Source organism: Manacus vitellinus, unplaced genomic scaffold, assembly GCF_001715985.3.
Source record: "Manacus vitellinus isolate BGI_N305 unplaced genomic scaffold, ASM171598v3 scaffold_7_pilon, whole genome shotgun sequence".
In the NCBI taxonomy this organism is placed as follows: Eukaryota; Metazoa; Chordata; class Aves; order Passeriformes; family Pipridae; genus Manacus; species Manacus vitellinus.
The window spans coordinates 27,308,716-27,325,723 of record NW_021940813.1 but is presented as its reverse complement, the minus strand read 5'-3'; the positions used below and the strand labels follow the sequence as shown (position 1 = coordinate 27,325,723).

Here is a 17,008-nt window from a genome sequence, read left to right as displayed (position 1 = left end):
GATTAATAGAGCCTCTGCCACTGGCAAAGAGGATCTTTCCACAGGGCTTGAAAGCCAAATGTGCTATTTCCCCCTGCTTTATTCCTTTATGCCTTTCTCTGAAGGGAAACCTGCAGGTTTCAGATCCCAGCTTCATTCTAGGCGTCCTTCCTAATTACCTGAACTGCCATCATTAAATGCAGCACATATATTGATCACTATCATGAATGTTGCCTTTCTAATATTCAGCGACTGTGAATCAAACTGTGTCGCAGATGTGGATTTCAATGACAAGCTATATCTGAGTGCATCCCACAGCTTTCCCTTCCTTGTAATAACTATAACTGAATCAGGAAAAAAAAAAAATCACTCAAGTTCCTGTCCTTTAGTTATTATCTAAGGTAATATGATTAGCTCAGGAACACTACTGGGCATCTAGTCCTGGGAAAAATTTCAGCTTCAGGTGGGAGAAACCCCTTGCTGATTATGAAAGGTGTTTGGGAACACGCTTCCAGACTGGATTGCTTCCCAGATTTAGGAAACAGATGGCCTAGAAAGGTTTATGTTCATTTTTCAAAGCACCAGTTTTAGCATTTGCCTTTCACTTAATTGTGTGTCAAGAGAACATTTCTTCACTTCCCACAGGAAAACCACCACAAAAGGATTTCCAGCTCTGTGCTATGCTGCCATCCCTGCTTTGCTCTCACTCACAGGATTTACCCTTCCGATGCCTGGGCTCAGATGCTGCTGTGCTTTCCATCAACTGCAAAAATTGTTCACGAGCAAGCTCACAAACAAGCCGTACTTCAAGCCACTGTTAAGTAATTATAGTGGTAGACACAGTTTGTAAAAGTGTCTTAATGAAATGAAAAATTCAGATATATTAATGCTCTTTGTCAAAAGGGAGATTTAAAGATTTTAAGATACTTAAGGAGAAATTGAAGTTGTCCATTTCAATCTCAAAGGCAACCTTACATTTTACACCAAGGGCCAAAGCATCATGCATTGAGATATGACATTAATGCAAATAATTTTGCCTGAACAATTTGACACAGTTATGTGAAAAGGGCTTGTCTGAGAATTATTTTGGTCTATTTAATGCATTGCCTGTTAACAACCTATTCCCTTGTTTCCCTCTTTCATGACTGCGTTGTATCCCAGGTTGGGAGGATCCAGTTCTAGCCATGAGGTGGTCCAAACCTTATATTGCCAGGTCCTGCACTTGGATTAAAACAACTCCATGCAAGTGCTACAGGCTGGGGACAGAGTGGTTGGAAAATGCCCATCAGTAAAGAACCTGTGAGTGCTGGCAGACAGCAGTTGAACATGAGCCGGCAGTGTGCCCAGGGGGCCAAGAAGGCCAATGGCATCCTGGCTTGTATCAGCAACAGTGCGGCCAGCGGGATCAGGGCAGTGATCGTCCCTCTGTACTCAGCACTGGTGAGGCCACACTTCGAGTCCTGTGTCCAGTTTTGTGTCCCTCACTACAAGAATGACATGGAGGTGCTGGAGGCATGTCCAGAGAAGGGCAGTGGATCTGGTGAAGGGTCTGGAGCAGAAGTCTTATGAGGAACAGCTGAGGGAGTTGGGGTTGTTTAGCCTGGAGAAAAGGAGGCTCAGGGGAACCTTATTGATCTCTACAACTACCTGAAAGTATATTGTGGCAAGGTGGGGGTCGGCCTCTCTCCCAAGTAACAAGTGACAGGACAAGAGGAAATGGCCTCAAGTTGCACCAGACAAGGTTTATATTGGATAGTAGGAAAAATTTCTTAACAAAAAGGGTTTCCAGGCATTGGAACAGGCTGTCTAGGGAAGTGGTGGAATCACCCTCCCTGGAAGAGTTCAAAAAACATGTGGATGTGGCACTCAGGGACATGGTTTAGTAGTGAATAAGGCAGTGTAAGGGTAATGGTTTGACTTGATGATCTTAAAGACATTTTCCAACCTTAACAATTCTATGATTCTATGACACAAACAACTACGACACTTGGCCAACACCTCCCCCTGCATACAGAGGACATCTTCTGTGATCGAGAAGGGCCACACACCACTAAAACTTCTCAGTGTCTGGGCATGTAATTTTTCCACATAATTACCTAGATAGGTGCACAACTGTAGACTCCCAGCCAGGTGGGGTGGATGTGTGTGTGTGTGTGTGTGTCTGTACATTAGGTTATCTGGTAATCCTCCAGCCTTTTTAGACCAGAATAACTGTTCCAAAACAAACATGCTCCAATTGCTGTTCCAGAATAGCTCATCAGGTGGCTTTGCTTTCCTGAAAAAGATTATTTCTCATCACTGACCTCTGGAAATACAGTGGCTTTTCTTCAACTAGCATGCCCTAGTTAGAACTACTCCCAAGCAACTACTGGGAGATGATGTATTCTGTGGTAGTTATTATAGGAAATTTGCTCAGGTGGAGAAGGTCAGGAGAGGTGTTGACTAGAAATGCTCTTTGACCAACTTACCCAGAGGTTAAGGAACAATAAGGAGCAGAGTGGAAGATTTTACCTAAGCACTTGCCGCTGGCACAAAATTGATGCTGAAAAAAATCAAAGTCTATTTTTGTCTCTTGTTGTCTGCACCTCAGTCACAGTATAGAATTACTCTGGTCCAGCGATGCCTGCTCGGAGAAGGGCCCATATTCATTCCACCTCCAGGGTTTCCATTAACACAGCAGTTACACTGTCATTTGGGCAGAAGGCCCTAGTCAAAGCACTGCTTCATTTGATCTGCATCTGTCCTAAAGTAATATCCCTCTGCCCTTTCCATTCTGTTTCCCTGTGAGGAAGCAGACTGCTGTTTCTGTGAGGAATGACTGCCTCCATTTGACAGCAGAATATTTTGGAGCAATCACACTGAGCAGGCACGCTGCTGCTATGAATTACTGTCTACAGCACATTATGGTGACCTCCCTACTTTCCTTTTCCATTTCATATGAGGATGTAGAAAGGAAAGGCACCCTTGTGTGCATCTTAATCATTCAAATATGGTGCTTTTCAATGATTATTTCAAGGTAACAGAAAGCAATTTTGTTGAAAAAAGAATGTTCAAATAACATGGATCCTACTCTCCCCTTGTGCTTGTCATGGTAGAATTTACAGGCAGCCCCTTTATTTCTACGGTGTTGAAAATTTGGTATTCCAAAGGTCCCAGTTCAAAATTTTCCCTTTTCTTAACCATCAAATTTTACTGTCAGGGTATCAAGTTACCATTTCATATAACCTCTCCGTAAGGAAATGTATGGATCTGATATTGTAATGGATGCTTTTACTTCTACTGTCATTTTCCCCAGTCTCTGTGTCTTTTAAGATAAGAAAAGGCCCCAGCTAGGAAAGGAACCTATAACACAGGGAGTTTGCAATCCTCTACCAACCTAAGAAAGACAAAATTTTGAGGCTTATTTATTTATATTTTTTGCTGTAGTACCCTGGGAAACCATGAACCAAACCATGCACACATCCCCAGAAAACCTTCTAATTAAAACATCTTGATTTGCAAAGGTCATTCTTTGACAGGGAAAATGTTGAATAGTCTTAGCATCTTTAAAATCTAGGATTCTTATAACTAATTTAGGAATGAAAAACTGTTATCTCAGGGGTTTTCTTTTGTAAGATAGATGAGAGAGATATTATGTAGGGAACATTTATTCTGAACGACCTTATGTTTTCTCTACGGGACAAAGGATGCTCAGCTCCCAAGTTCTGTTTAGCTATTGTTAATGATAACAGTGACCTCTTGTGGATATTTCTAAAACCTTTTCTAATTCAAGTTATTTTAACCTGGTGGTAGTTTTGGACCTGGTTTTTTGGGGCATTTCTAATAAATTTGTTACTGTCCATAAAAGAATAAACAATTTCTCCCTTGTCCAAGTTTATGACTAGACTACACTAATTTCAGTGTACCAAATCTTTAAATTACAGAGGAAAATAGTACATATATTGAAGAAAAAGAGAGTTGTTTTAAAAAAGAAATGGATGGTCTTCAGGTTTATTAATTAAGCATGATACTGCATCCAGAAGTCACAAACAGATTTCGGTATTTCCAATTAAAGCTGTTGCATCTGTTTGAGCAAAACAAACAGATTGCTTGCTTGTTTTTCCTTAATTAAAAATGCCACTGACCATTAAATTGGCTTCTAATGAGTCAGTAATAACTGCACCTGGGCTAAAAAATTTGTCTTGTGACTTTGGACACAAAAGATATATTCAGACTACTGTCACAGGGTATTCTGTACCATACGTCTCTTTTTGGTTTCCACTTTAGACATGGGTTTAGCCATGCTATGGCTTCTCAAAGTCATAGACAGACACTTGGTCTGCAATTAGCATTCATCAATGTTTTAACTCAAGAGCCTGAGGTTTATACCAAAGCAGCTGAGTCTCATTTACACTTTACTTAAGTGACTCACAGGTTTTTGCAGAAAAACGGGATGAATAAACACAGGATATCAACATCTCTTTCATTGAATTACAAAATGGTTTGTGTTGAAAGACAGCTTAAAGATCATCTAATTCCAACACCCCCGCTATGGGCAGGGACACCTTCCACTAGACCAGGTTGCTCAAAGCCCCATCCAGCCTGGCCTTGAACACTTCCAGCGATGGGGATCCACAGCTTCACTGGGCAACTTGTTCCAGTGTCTCACCACCCTCACAGTAAAGAATTTCTTCTAGGTTAGTGTCTAACCTAAATGCACTCTCTTTGCCACTCTTGTAAAAAGTCCTTCTCCATCTTTCTTGTAGGCTCCCTTCAGGTACTGGAAGGCTGCAATTAGGTTACCCCAAAGCCTTCTCTTTTTTAGGCTGAACAAACCCAATTCTCTCAGCCTTTCCTCATAGGAGAGGTGCTCCATCTATCAGGTTGAAAAGTAATTATGTGGCTGGAGATGGGAAAAAATACCTAGTGTTTTTTCCTAAGGACCAGTCTTGGGAGAAGCCCCTCCTGTTTAATAACTCCTGAGGTTTACATAACTATAGAAGTGTTTTAAAAAGCTGAAAGACATCAGCACAGAGGAGGACAAAAATAATGCGTATGAAGACCCACAGGACTGAACTGAATGGAAATGAAATTCAGTCATGCAAAATATCTTTTGGAAGTAGCAATGAAAAGTTATTTGGAAGATAGGAACACAAACTTGGAAATGATGAAAGGAGAGAAAGAAAGAGTGAGCTTATGATGATCCATCAGTGGCTCTGGAATCCATTAAGAAGATTCAGTCTTGAGGGAGGTATGTCCTATCCAGGTGGGGAAATATTGGAATATAATATAGTGTGCATTTCTAGGCATCAGGTTACCTGAAGTCACAGGAATTCAAAAGAGGATCTAAAGCAGGGATGGGTTACTCTGACCATCAGGGAAGAGGAGGAAGCTATCCTATTCCTGCCAGCAAAAGAAGGGCTGATGAAAGTTATGGTTACTCTGCACAGTTCCAGTTGGGCTGGAGGGCATGGAAGGGAAAATATGCAGATCATACAACAACCACTGAGTCTACAGGCTTTTGCAGCCTTTGCTTTGACCAGTCAGTGTTTGCAGTAGGGGAAGGATCAAAGTCCCACCATTGTGTGAGTAGCCTGAAGGGACCACAAACAGAATGATACGTAGCAAACGGAAGAATGGACACACCTTCCATATATATCATTGGATAGACATAAGCAAAAATTTATATTGATGTAAAAAAGCAATCTGTTTCATGAACAGCAACTAAAAGGAGCATGCACTTGGCTGAAACAAGCAGTCATTTGAAATGTGAACCAGGATTTGCTAGTGGACTTTTGGCACATGCTGTCAATCGCAGTTATTAGCAGTGAATGATGCCAATTGTACACAATCATCTCATATTCAGAGGACTTACAGCAGAGAATACATAGCAAGTTTTACAAAGTGCCACTGTAGTTGCTTCCTTTATCCAGGCACCACTAATTAACACAAATAACAATTTTCCCCCCCACCCTGGCAAAAAAAAAAAAGTCATACTCTAAAAAGAAAAGGGAAAAAAAAGCATAAATTTATCTTCCTGACATTGACTGTCCTCTGTAGCTTTTTTCAGGATCCTGTGAAGTTTAACTGACTGGTAATGAATTTTTCTTTTTCTTTACTTATACAGTTAATTCACAGTGAAAATACCATATATATATAAATATATATTCAGTAAAGCAGATAGCTGATAAACAGCCTAACCACAACATACTCATATTATTTTTTGTACACATCGTACTGAGCATTGTGAAACTGGGACACAAAGTACTTAAAGCATTACATTACAATAGGAAACCATATTCCATTACCATTTCACATGGGGGAGGAAGGGAAAAAATACACTGTTCATTTTGTTTGTTTTTCTTTTTCTGTAATTACTTCTTAACATTCATCACTTAATATGATTTCAAAATTTCCACAGGTCTCAAAACCTCTCTCTCAAGTTTCAGAAACAGCAGCAGCCAGGTGATCACCATTTCATGTAGGCAGTATCACTGCCCCACAGCTTTTGGTTGAGTCTTCTTGTCATTAAACCAAGTCTCTGGCCTTCAGATGTTTAATTACCTTTCTTCCAAGTGATGCATGGTCATTTACAATAATGTAATTGTTCTCCTGGCCAATGTCTGAGACATGAAGTTCTCCTTGAGAGAAGAGACTGGGGCAGAGCATCCCTGTGATTCCTGGGCTAAACTGCTCCACCAGTGTAGGACCAGCATCAGGGTACTGCGCCCCCAGGCAACCAACACTCATTTATCAGAGGAGCATCACTGTGTCCCACAGTTCAGCAAAAGGGTAAGGGGGAAATTGTGATAGTCCGGGTGAGGGGGCAGGAGGGATACAATGGCAGGATCTCCAGGTTCCTGCCTGGGAGCCTACAAAGATAGAAGCAGTGATGAATACTGTGGTGGTCACAGTGGGTCAGAGCAACATCCAGACCCTTGCAGTGTACTATAGGGATTAATCATGCTCTGAGGGCAAAAGACAACACAGAAGATTTAATACTAAAACAAGTAGTTCCCAGGGCTATCAGAACCATCCCAGCCTCATTTTCTCAATATTTATTTCTCCTTCTTGATCAATAGCCTCTAAAAATACAGATTTTTCCTTAGCAGGAACAGTAATTGGAATTAATGTCTCTCTCCTCTGCTTGGTCAACAATTTTCATCAAAGTTACAAGAATTGAGACTTCTCTGTCACTGAGAAATCTTGCTGAAATCACCAAGCAACTTAAAATTTTGTGGTGGGAAGAGCTGTCCCTCCAGCTGTGAGGCCTTATGAAGTCCCACTGTTGTCACTGCTGGCAGGAACATTTGGAGCCCTCTAGAAAGATGGGAAGGACTATTTCATGTTTTACATGCTCTGGGTATATTTTAACCACAATAATAACTAGTGATTGCAACATAACACTGTCTCTGTCAGTGGTTGTTATGGTTCAGTCCCAGCAGTTTGCAGGAGCAGAATAATGTATTTACCTCTCAGGAGCTGTAGGGAGAAGCTGGTTTCAGTCATCTGGCATTGGGTGGCTGAAAGCAGAAGCACAGCCTTACTCCCAGGCAGGGTTTCCTATCTAAAATTCTAGCAAGAGAAATGAAGCATTAAAAGGAGCCTCAGTGTCTCTTTCCAGAAGCAATAGGGATCTGAGTTTCTCTGTTGGCTGCTAAGCAGGACGTGTTGATGCAGTCAGGTTCACAGGGCTCTTTCTAAGCTTCTTTTGGGAATCCACAGGGGACTCATGGCTCCAAGGAGAAGGGATGAATTTTCCCAAAGTACAAATATTATACTAAAACTCCCAGAGGAACGCAGAACATACAGGCAATAACTGTCTGCACAAATGTGCCTAGGAAAAATACTTGCATATGTACAGCCCTCAAAGGCATAAAGTTACAGACAGGAACAGAAGTCAGTGGGACACAGCACAGTGTGGAGGATCACTGTGGGGCCCTTCTCCCAGGCATCTGGGAGGGTGGCAGGGTAGGGTCAGGGTGAAGCCCTTGGACTGTCTTGGTGCAGAACAGGTAACTGCCTTTTTGCCTGTGCCTTTTTGCAAAAGGCAAGAGCTAAGCAGAGGTGAGAGAAGAGAGGGTGACAAGTCACCTGGTGTTCCTGTTAGTTTTTATGCAATGAGGGGAACTGGGTAACCAGTGGTAACCAACGTAAAGGCTTCATGTGCTGGCTGTATGTCATGGTTCAATCCCAGCTGACAACTAAGCACCACACAGCCTCTCACTGCCCTCTCCCCAGTGGGATGGAGGTGAGAATTGCAGGGGTAAAAGTGAGAAAACTTGTGGGTTCAGATAAAGATAGTTTAATAGGTAAAGCCAAAGCCATGCATGCCAGCAAAGCAAAAGAAGGAATTTTTTTCACCCCTTCCCATGAACAGGCAGGTGTTCAGTCACTTCTAGAAAAGCCAGGTTCCAGCATGTGTAATGCTGACTTGGGAAGACAAAGCCATCACTCTGAATGTCCCCTCATCCTCCTTCTTCCTCCAGCTTTATATGCTGAGCATGATACCATATGATATTGGGATATCCCTGTGGTCAATTGGGGTCAGCTGTCCTGGCTGTGTCCTCTCCCTACTCCTTGTGCACTCCCAGCCTGCCTGTGGGTCTCGTGGGGTGAGGGGCAGAACAGGCCTTGATTTTGCCTGACAACTGCTCAGCAGTTGCTAAAGCATCCCAGTGTTATCAACACTGTTTCCTGCACAAATCCAAAATACAGCCCCACACTAGCTACTGTGAAGAAAATTAACTCTACCCAAGCCAAAACCAGCACACCATAACAACAGCTACACATAGCTCTGCGACTGCCTGTGTTGTTCAGGAGGGGCTGGAGTGAGTGAGGAGTGCAGTGACTCAGGCTGGGATAGCAATGAGATGGCTTAGCAAAACCACCCAAGTTCTGGCTTTTTTTCAGACTCCTCCTGCTCCTCTCCTTACCCTCAAGTTCCTTTGTATCACAGTACAGGAAAGAGAAAGAGAGACAGAAAAGGCGTAGGGAAAGAAGAGCAGGGAAACTTGTCAAGGGTTTGCTAGATTTGGAAGATTTCAGAAGGAAAACATTTTTATAAATCATAGACTAATAGCATCATTTAGGCTGAAAAGACCCTTTAGGTCAACACATCCAACCATTATCCCAGCACTGTCAAGTCCACCACTAAAACAGGTCCTTAACTGCCACATCTGCACGTCTTTTAAATATCTCTATCACTTCCCTGGGCAGCCTATTCCAATGCCTGACAATCCTTTTGGTGAAAAAATTTTTCCTAATACCCCGTATAAATCTCCCTTGGTGTAAACTGAGGCTGTTTTTTCTTGTCCTCTTGCTTATTACTTGTGAGAAGAGACGAACCACCACCTTGCCACAGTCTTCTTTCAGGTGGTTGTGGAGCACGAGAAGGTCTCCTCCTGAGCCTCCTTTTCTCCAGGCTTAACAACCCCAGTTCCCTCAGCTGCTCCTCATAAGACTTTGTTCCAGCTCCACTGCCCTTCTCTGGACATGCTCCAGCACCTTCCTGTCTTTCTTGTAGTGAGGGGCCCAAAACTGAACACAGGATTTGAGGTGCAGCCTCACCAGTACCGAGTACAAGAGGATGATCACTGCCCTGGTCCTACTGGCCACACTATTTCTGATCCAAGCCAGGATGCCATTGTCGTTCTTGGCCACCTGGGCACACCGCTGGTTTGTGTTCAACTGCTGTCAACCAGCACCCCCCAGGTCCTTTTCCACTGGGCAGCTTTGCAGCCACTTTGCCCCCAGCCTGCAGCTCTGCATGGGGTTATTGTGACCCAAGTACAGGAGCTGGCACTTGGACTTGTTGAACCTCATACAATTGGTCTTGGCCCATTGATCCAGCCTGTCCAGATCCTTCTGCGCAGAAGAGCCTTTCTGCCCTCCACTAGGTCAACACTCCCACACAACTTGGTGTTGTCTTTGAACTGACTGAGGATGCACTCAATCCTCCTGTCCAGATCATTGATAAAGATATTAGACAGGACTGGCCCCAAAACTGAGCCATGGGGAACCCCACTAGTGACTGGCAACTAACTGGATGTAACACCATTCACCACCACTCCCTGGCCTCAGCCATCCAGCCAGTTTTTATCCAGTGGAGTATGCTCATCCAAGCCACGAGCAGCTAATTAGTCCAGGAGAATGCTTTGGGAAACAGTGTCAAAGGCTTTACAAGAGTCCACAGCCTTTGCATCACCACTAAGAGGGTCACTTTGTCATAGAAGGAGATAAGTTAGTAAAACTAATGAAGAATACTTTGACTAGACCTTGTTCTGCTGAGATTTCCCTCTTATCCTCAAAGGCATGGCTGTACTTGAGGAAGAAAATGGGAAGCAGCCTCAGCTGCAAGACTCACGGTCCCTCTGGCACAGTGTGATCACACAGGTCTCTCCTGCCAGCCCTCGTCCTCAGCTGGTACCGCATCCAGCTCATAGCAGAATCAGCACTACTTACAGCAGTCAAGCCACACCAGAAAGTCTCCAGAATCAGTTCTCTTTTCCTTGTCTTGTGAATAGCTCTCTCGTTGACATGCTTTGGATAGGCTGGGAGAGAGGGGAAGAAACACATCAAGCTGCAACTGGTGACAGAAATGTGGGATCCAGAGGAAGGAAGGGCTGAGGAAGAAGCCAGCAGGCAGGACGGGCCCAGCTCTGGACCAGAACAAAGCTGGCCTGTGCAGAATGCAGATGCTGAGAGCATCTCTGACTCTCCCAAGTATGAGGTAACAGCCAAGTATTCCCACAGTGCCTAACTCATAACTCTAGCATGGTCTGCTGTGAGCTGATGCTTATAAAGCTCAGAGGTGACCTCTCAGCTTCCATCTTTCAATGGCGAATTGAAGCATTTGAGATGCATGGTTTTAGTCTGATTAGCATCTGTATTTTGTGGCCACTTCCCTCACAGACACCAGAAACATCTACTTCCTGTGAATGCTGCAGGCTGATTTCTATCTACCATGTGTTCTGCATTGCTGTTTGGCTTTCTAAAGCTGTGGGCAGAGGAAATGGCAAAATTACCTGTTGAATAGAAAAAAAAAAAAAGGCTAAAAATATTTTTCTATCACATCATGCAAACTGCTGCCAGTACAAACATCTCTAACTCATTCTGGCAAAGACCATCGATCCAGCTGCCTTTGGGGTTGCCTGGCTGCTTGCTCACTTGAGCCTCCATGAACCCACCACAGACCCTGTGTGGAGACGCCTCTTTTCTCTTGATAATGCTCAGTCATTTAAGGTTATACAGGTGAAGGCTGATCATGAGGAATTACAGAAAGGGTCTGAGTGAGAGGCCAACCCTGGACTCTCTGGTCTGACAAAGGTCTATGCCAGCCCTAGAAGTGCAACAAAACTGGAAAACACAAAGAGAGATTGTGGCTTAGAGGAAGAATCCCTTTTCTTGTTCAGCTCCTGGTGCCTCCTGTTGGTGCCTGTTGTATCTTCCAATACAAGAGCTAGGGAGAAGCTGGTAAGATCCTAGTCCAAAATGAAAAGCAGTCCTTTACACACCCTCCAGACACCCCGTGGACATCTGCACCAAACAAAGGTGTGGGTTCAAAAAGGTGTTCATAAAGATACAGAACTGACATCTACTGAGGGCTCTGAAACACAGACATCGCATCTGGCTTAGGAAGTCTCTTCATTCTGGAGGCTGAGAGATGAAGTATTAGTATTACCCTGTACTCCTCTGGGTTTTGGCTACTGCTGAAAACAGAGCACTGTGTCAGACAGGCTTTTATTCCAGTCCAGACTGGTGGCCTTATGCTCCTTTATGGTGCAGTGTACTCCAGGCCCTTTGGTCATCATCAGCCCTGTATGCAAAAGCCTGGGATTGTATGCTGTCCTCATTCAGTGGGAAACATGACAGAGGCAATTCCCTTAGGACACTTTCCTGTGATTTCTTCCAAAATTTATCACCACTTCTCCAGTCCTCTACTCCTTCCCCTTCACACACAACTAGCAGACCAAGACCTTATATTCCACTTAGGGAGATCAAGCCAAAACACTGTAAAGCCCTGCATATGTGCTTCTCTAGGAGATGCCTGCTAGGGTTCCCTATGCTAACCACCAGTGTCCTATCCAAAGCCAGCTGGAGCCAAACTGCTCCTCTCGCAGTCCCACCCCCAGCTGTGCTCACCCCCCACACACTCAGGGCCCCTCATTGCGAAACTTCTCATTACCTAGAAAAACAATCCTCAAGGCTATGCCTATACAAGCAAATTAAGAAGAGCTGAGGAAAGCTTTAGGCTCCTGCCAGATAATGTTACAACCCCTTTCTCCTCACCTCCTTAAATTTGCACAATGCAGGACCCATTCCCAACAGGTTGTTTGTGTGAAGTTGCACATTTTGGATGGGAAAGAGGATTTAACACTGTGGACACACACAGCTGCTCTGTGCCAAGAGCGCCTGTGTCAGAGAACAGTCTCACACACAGCTTATGAACAGAGGCAGAGCCAAAAACGTCTGGTTTCCCTGTGTTCCTTCTTCCACCTTGAATGAATGCAGGCAAAGAATAACATCACTGGCTAATCCTTTCCTGAGTCTTGTGCTTTGCCCCCCCCCCATCCCCCGATGTGTTTTGATTTGCAGTGGCTGTTGCCTGGTTTCTGCCCAGGCGGGTGCATGTCGGACGTGAGCCGTGCACTCCTGTTCCAGGACCAGCTCCAAACCAATACGTGTCTGCAAGCAAACCCACTCCCCATTGGGGGACATATGACTCAAACAAGAGCACAGAAATATTTAACTCCTCCATGCCAAGAGATTTTCCAGCACTACACACAAAAGGAACAGAGTGCTGAGCAAAAGGTAGACTGCAATCAGCAGCTGTCTGTCTAAAGGGGAACAGATATCACTGCTAAAAAAAAAGATGTACACCCAGGCTGTCTTACAACTGGAAGAACATGAACTCTTACCAATGTTTTAGTACACATTCTCCAAGAGGAATTACCTGTTATTACTCATAAAGATAAAATGAAGAAGCCTTTGCACTGTATAATTAGCACATATTGACAATATTTGAAAGGATCTGGCCAAAGCTGACACTTATGCAGAGTCAATTGCTGCTAAGTAAACATGAAAATTACTTGCTTGAAAGGACCATCTGGTAAAGAGGCACCTCTGTGAAACAAGAAGCCTGCAATTCAGACACACTGTTCTGAACACAACCCTGTAACTGTCTATGCAGCAAACAAAACATTCAAGAGCGTGAAGAGTGGGAGGCACACTTTTTTTACAATTCCTTTATTTAGAAAAGTGCGATCAATTTGGGCCTCTCCAGCAGCAGAAAGCATACCAGAAATAATAGTAGTTCTGAGATTGGATAAAACAATACAAAAACAAAAATGAGGGGAAATTGTAAGATCTTTGTGTACAATTAATTTGAGGAATGTGTTGGTACACTGTGCTACTGAGGTCACAATATTGCAGGATTAAAGAAGGAAAAAGATGCCATGATTATATCACATTACTTGCTCAAAGTCAGAGCCTCCCTCAAATTCTGTATACAAATTTGGAAAAGAAAAAGCTTTCCAGGACATATAGAAGACTCAAATTAACGTTTGTAAGTACATCTGGTGTGGGGGCAAAGGCGACAGAGAACTGATTCATAACAACAGTTAACAAAAGAATAAAAACTTACTCTATCTTCCAAAGGTTTTTGGGAATGGTGCACCTTAAGCAAATGAGACTGGATACTTCAATATTAGCCATTCATCTGGAATTGCTCTGGTCCCACCACAGAGCACAGCGCTTGAGCTTTGGGTGTTCCCCACACATGCTCCCCTGCACTCCAGTTCCAGCAGAGATCAAGGAATGAAAAAATCAAGAGGAAGGGAAGGAGGCTGGGATGGAAACGCACACGGCACACATACTCATTGATTTCTGGTTCAGGGTAAGTATCTTCTGTTCTCTTTGAATACCTCTATTTGAACCACAGTTTCCACTGGCAATGAAATTTTAGGGTGTACATCCTTTGGGTCTTACATCCACGTAAGACCTCACAGGTTTACTTAAAACAAAGTTGCTCTGAGAGTGCTCCATGTGAAGAAGCACCTGTTGATGTGCCTGTAGAGAACAGTATCCTTTCCAGATGCTACAGCATGTTTTCTGAAAGTATGGGCGGGGCTCCAGGCAGCTACCTGAGGGTGTCAGGAATGAAGTCACCCTTCAGCAAAGCCCGTGATGCAGCTTAGGCTCTGGTGACACGTACTTGAGAGGCAGAAACCAAATTTACTTTAATAGCCTTGTTATACTTCTTGATATAGAAACTGTTCTCTGTAAAAAGAGACTCAAGACTGCTGGTTTAACTGGAACTGCTGAAAGACGTATTGGTGCCAGGTTCAGATCTCCATACAACCTCATGGCAATAGATCTCATCTGAACAACAAAACAGAGAGAATGGGGAAATCTCATTGGTCCTGGGGTCCTTGCTAAGTAGACTTCCATTCCAGCAACGGATGATCTTTCTCCTTCTGCCCAAGCAAAGTAATTTCAGCTAAGAGAAAATAAAGCTGGCATGGAGCATTTAGGCATTTTTCTGACACTGACTCCTTAGCAACAGCAAGTCCATTTTCTGTTAGCCAACAAGGGCAACGAGCCAGCACTGTGAGGTGCCTCAGCCACCAGCAGAAAACGGAAGGTACTTGCTCCAGGGCAGAGCTGAGCTCAAAGTTGGATATCTCTCCTCTTATGATGAAGGACACCATACATATTCCTCCCTCTTTTACTTTAAAAGTATCTTTGTTCCCCTGTTAGATCTGCTCTGACATGAGTCCTGCTGCCTGAACCTGCTCTCTTACTGCAGCTTTGGCCAAAGAACTGGCAAGTGCAGCCACCAGTCAGCAAAACCTTCCTGGGTGTTCGGTTTATTTACCTTTTCTCTCTTTTCTCGCTTGAAAAGAAAACCAGTGGATCAGTAAGGGAAGAACAAGATCTTGTGATGAGAAGGGGCTGGGAATCAGAAGAAATACCTAGGATGATGAGCAGTGTGTCTCCTGTGGGCTTCATGAGCTGAAGTGAAGGTGGGAGGATTTAATGCTGTGGTGAACACGAATAGGTTGATGGGCTGAAGGGGCTGCGGCCACTTTCCATATACCATCCTAAAGATGCCATTCTCAGGTTTGCACAGACACAAGACTGTAACTTGAGAAGTTTCAGCTCTGCCTCTGGAGCATCCTGTGTAGGAGAAAAGGGATCAGAGTTGTTTCTCTAACTTCATCTGTGGTGAGGTTAACTGGCCTGACCCCAGCACCAGTTTCTGTGCAGAAAACCCAGGTCCTCCCAGGAGCAGGGCTCCAACGTAGCTGTTGCACAAAAAGAGCAGCAGATGTTTATGAGAAAAAACGTAAGCAACATTTACAAGTAAAGACATTTCTTCCATGTATGCAGGAAGTCCCAAATTTAGCAGACAAGGCAGAACCCCACATATGGCAGAACAGAGCTATAAAAGTTGTCAGCAAGTGATATTCATCTCAATTTAGAAACAACTTGTTCCTACCAAGTAACGTAAATGCGACTGAAAACATGCTTGTCCTTTAGCTGCAAGTGCAGTATGCACATTTGTTAGAGGAACTAAGGAAAGTGCTGGCATGGATTCACTTTTTTGCACCTCACTTGATAGTATCAGATTTTTTGCTCCAGATTACTCATCTTTCTTATTCTATGATTCAATAGCCAACAGCTTCCAGTAAGTGCTGCTGGACAGAATTAAGCAGCATTATTTTGGTTCCTGGTTTGATGAAGCAGAGCGATACATATAGCACAACAGACCATGAGGGTCTCCACACTCTAAGAATGGCATTACTCAGGGAAGTAGGCACTGAGATGCTGTCTTTCCATGACTCAACATCTACTAACACAGGACATGGAGGTTGAGGAAAAAAACTATTTATTAACTTCATGCAGTTACTTTATTTACTTTTGTTCTCAAGTCTCAGGGTGCACAAGGATCTGGGTTATAAAAAGGAAACCTTGATCAGTCATCTTTCCCCACCTCCTTCCTTTGGTGAACGATGTTTCAAAAATGCTGTTGTCCAGTGTACCAAAGCAGCTCAAGCAGCATTTACACACACTTCAAAGCAAAAGAGCAGTCCTGTAACTGATGTTTGTTTGCTCAGACATTCAGTGAATACAGGCACAAAGGCCAAAGTCAATCCAATGCCGAAAGAAAAAAAAAAAAGGCTAGTATTTACAAAAAATACCTTCACAATGGTTTTGCTCAGCAGCTTGCTGGTAGCAAGACGTAACTGAGAGATGGGATATTCCCTGCACAATCTGGCTCAACTTTGCCCTCACACAACTCCATTTTAGAATAGAACAGCCTGAGTTGGAAGGAACCCACAAGGATCATCAAAGCTTTGCTGCTGCTGCAGTGTGACCAGTGTCCCACCACCCCCTACAGTGGTGCCAGCCATGGCCAGTGTCTCAGTCTGAAACATTGCCTCTACCCTGCAACACCCTGAAGGCATTTTAATTCACTGGGCTTAGACAAAAAAGCATTTTGCTCTTCATTGTAACCACATATTTTTTTTTGCATTTATTCTATGGGGCCAGTCAGGTCATGCTTAGGGCTAAAAAATAACCAAGAAGCTACAAAAGGAAAAGCCCACTTCATGATTCTACCCCATCTTTGTCACAACTCACTTCTGAGGAAGCTAAAGGTTCATCTCCTCCATCCTACCTACTCCAAGGGCTTCTTCCTCTTGCCCCTCACCCTGTATTTTGGGGACCTCCACCTCCCCTTCAAATCCACCCCTAACATTCACACCCAGTGCCACAGGCTGCCCCGGGTCCCCAGCAAACCCCATTGTGCCACCATCTCTACAGCCTCCCCCACTTTTCTCGTACTGGGGCTAAAACCATTGCCATGCAACTTATGAGCCCCAACATCCAACCACTGCTTCTCAGATGCCATTTGCTTCTTAAAAACCTCATGAGGCCAATGCTCAGCCCTTGGGCTCCCACAAGGGAAATCAAACTATCATCCCCCTTCTGACAGCAGCACATCAGTGGCTCAGACCATATTTACGACAGCTCTAGCTCTTAA

General features: G+C 43.9%; 1 protein-coding gene across 1 annotated transcript in view; it reads right to left on the bottom strand.

Moving 5' to 3' along the window:
* Positions 1–16,769, bottom strand: part of AFF3 (AF4/FMR2 family member 3) — a 384,684-nt gene extending 367,915 nt beyond the window's left edge. The window contains exons 1-2 of the mRNA XM_029964773.1: positions 16,643–16,769; positions 10,325–10,511 (exon numbers count right to left, since the gene is read on the bottom strand). Coding sequence (XP_029820633.1) covers positions 10,325–10,511; positions 16,643–16,769 — 314 coding nt within the window. The remainder of the gene's footprint in view (positions 1–10,324; positions 10,512–16,642) is intronic.
* Positions 16,770–17,008: the final 239 nt, after the last annotated feature.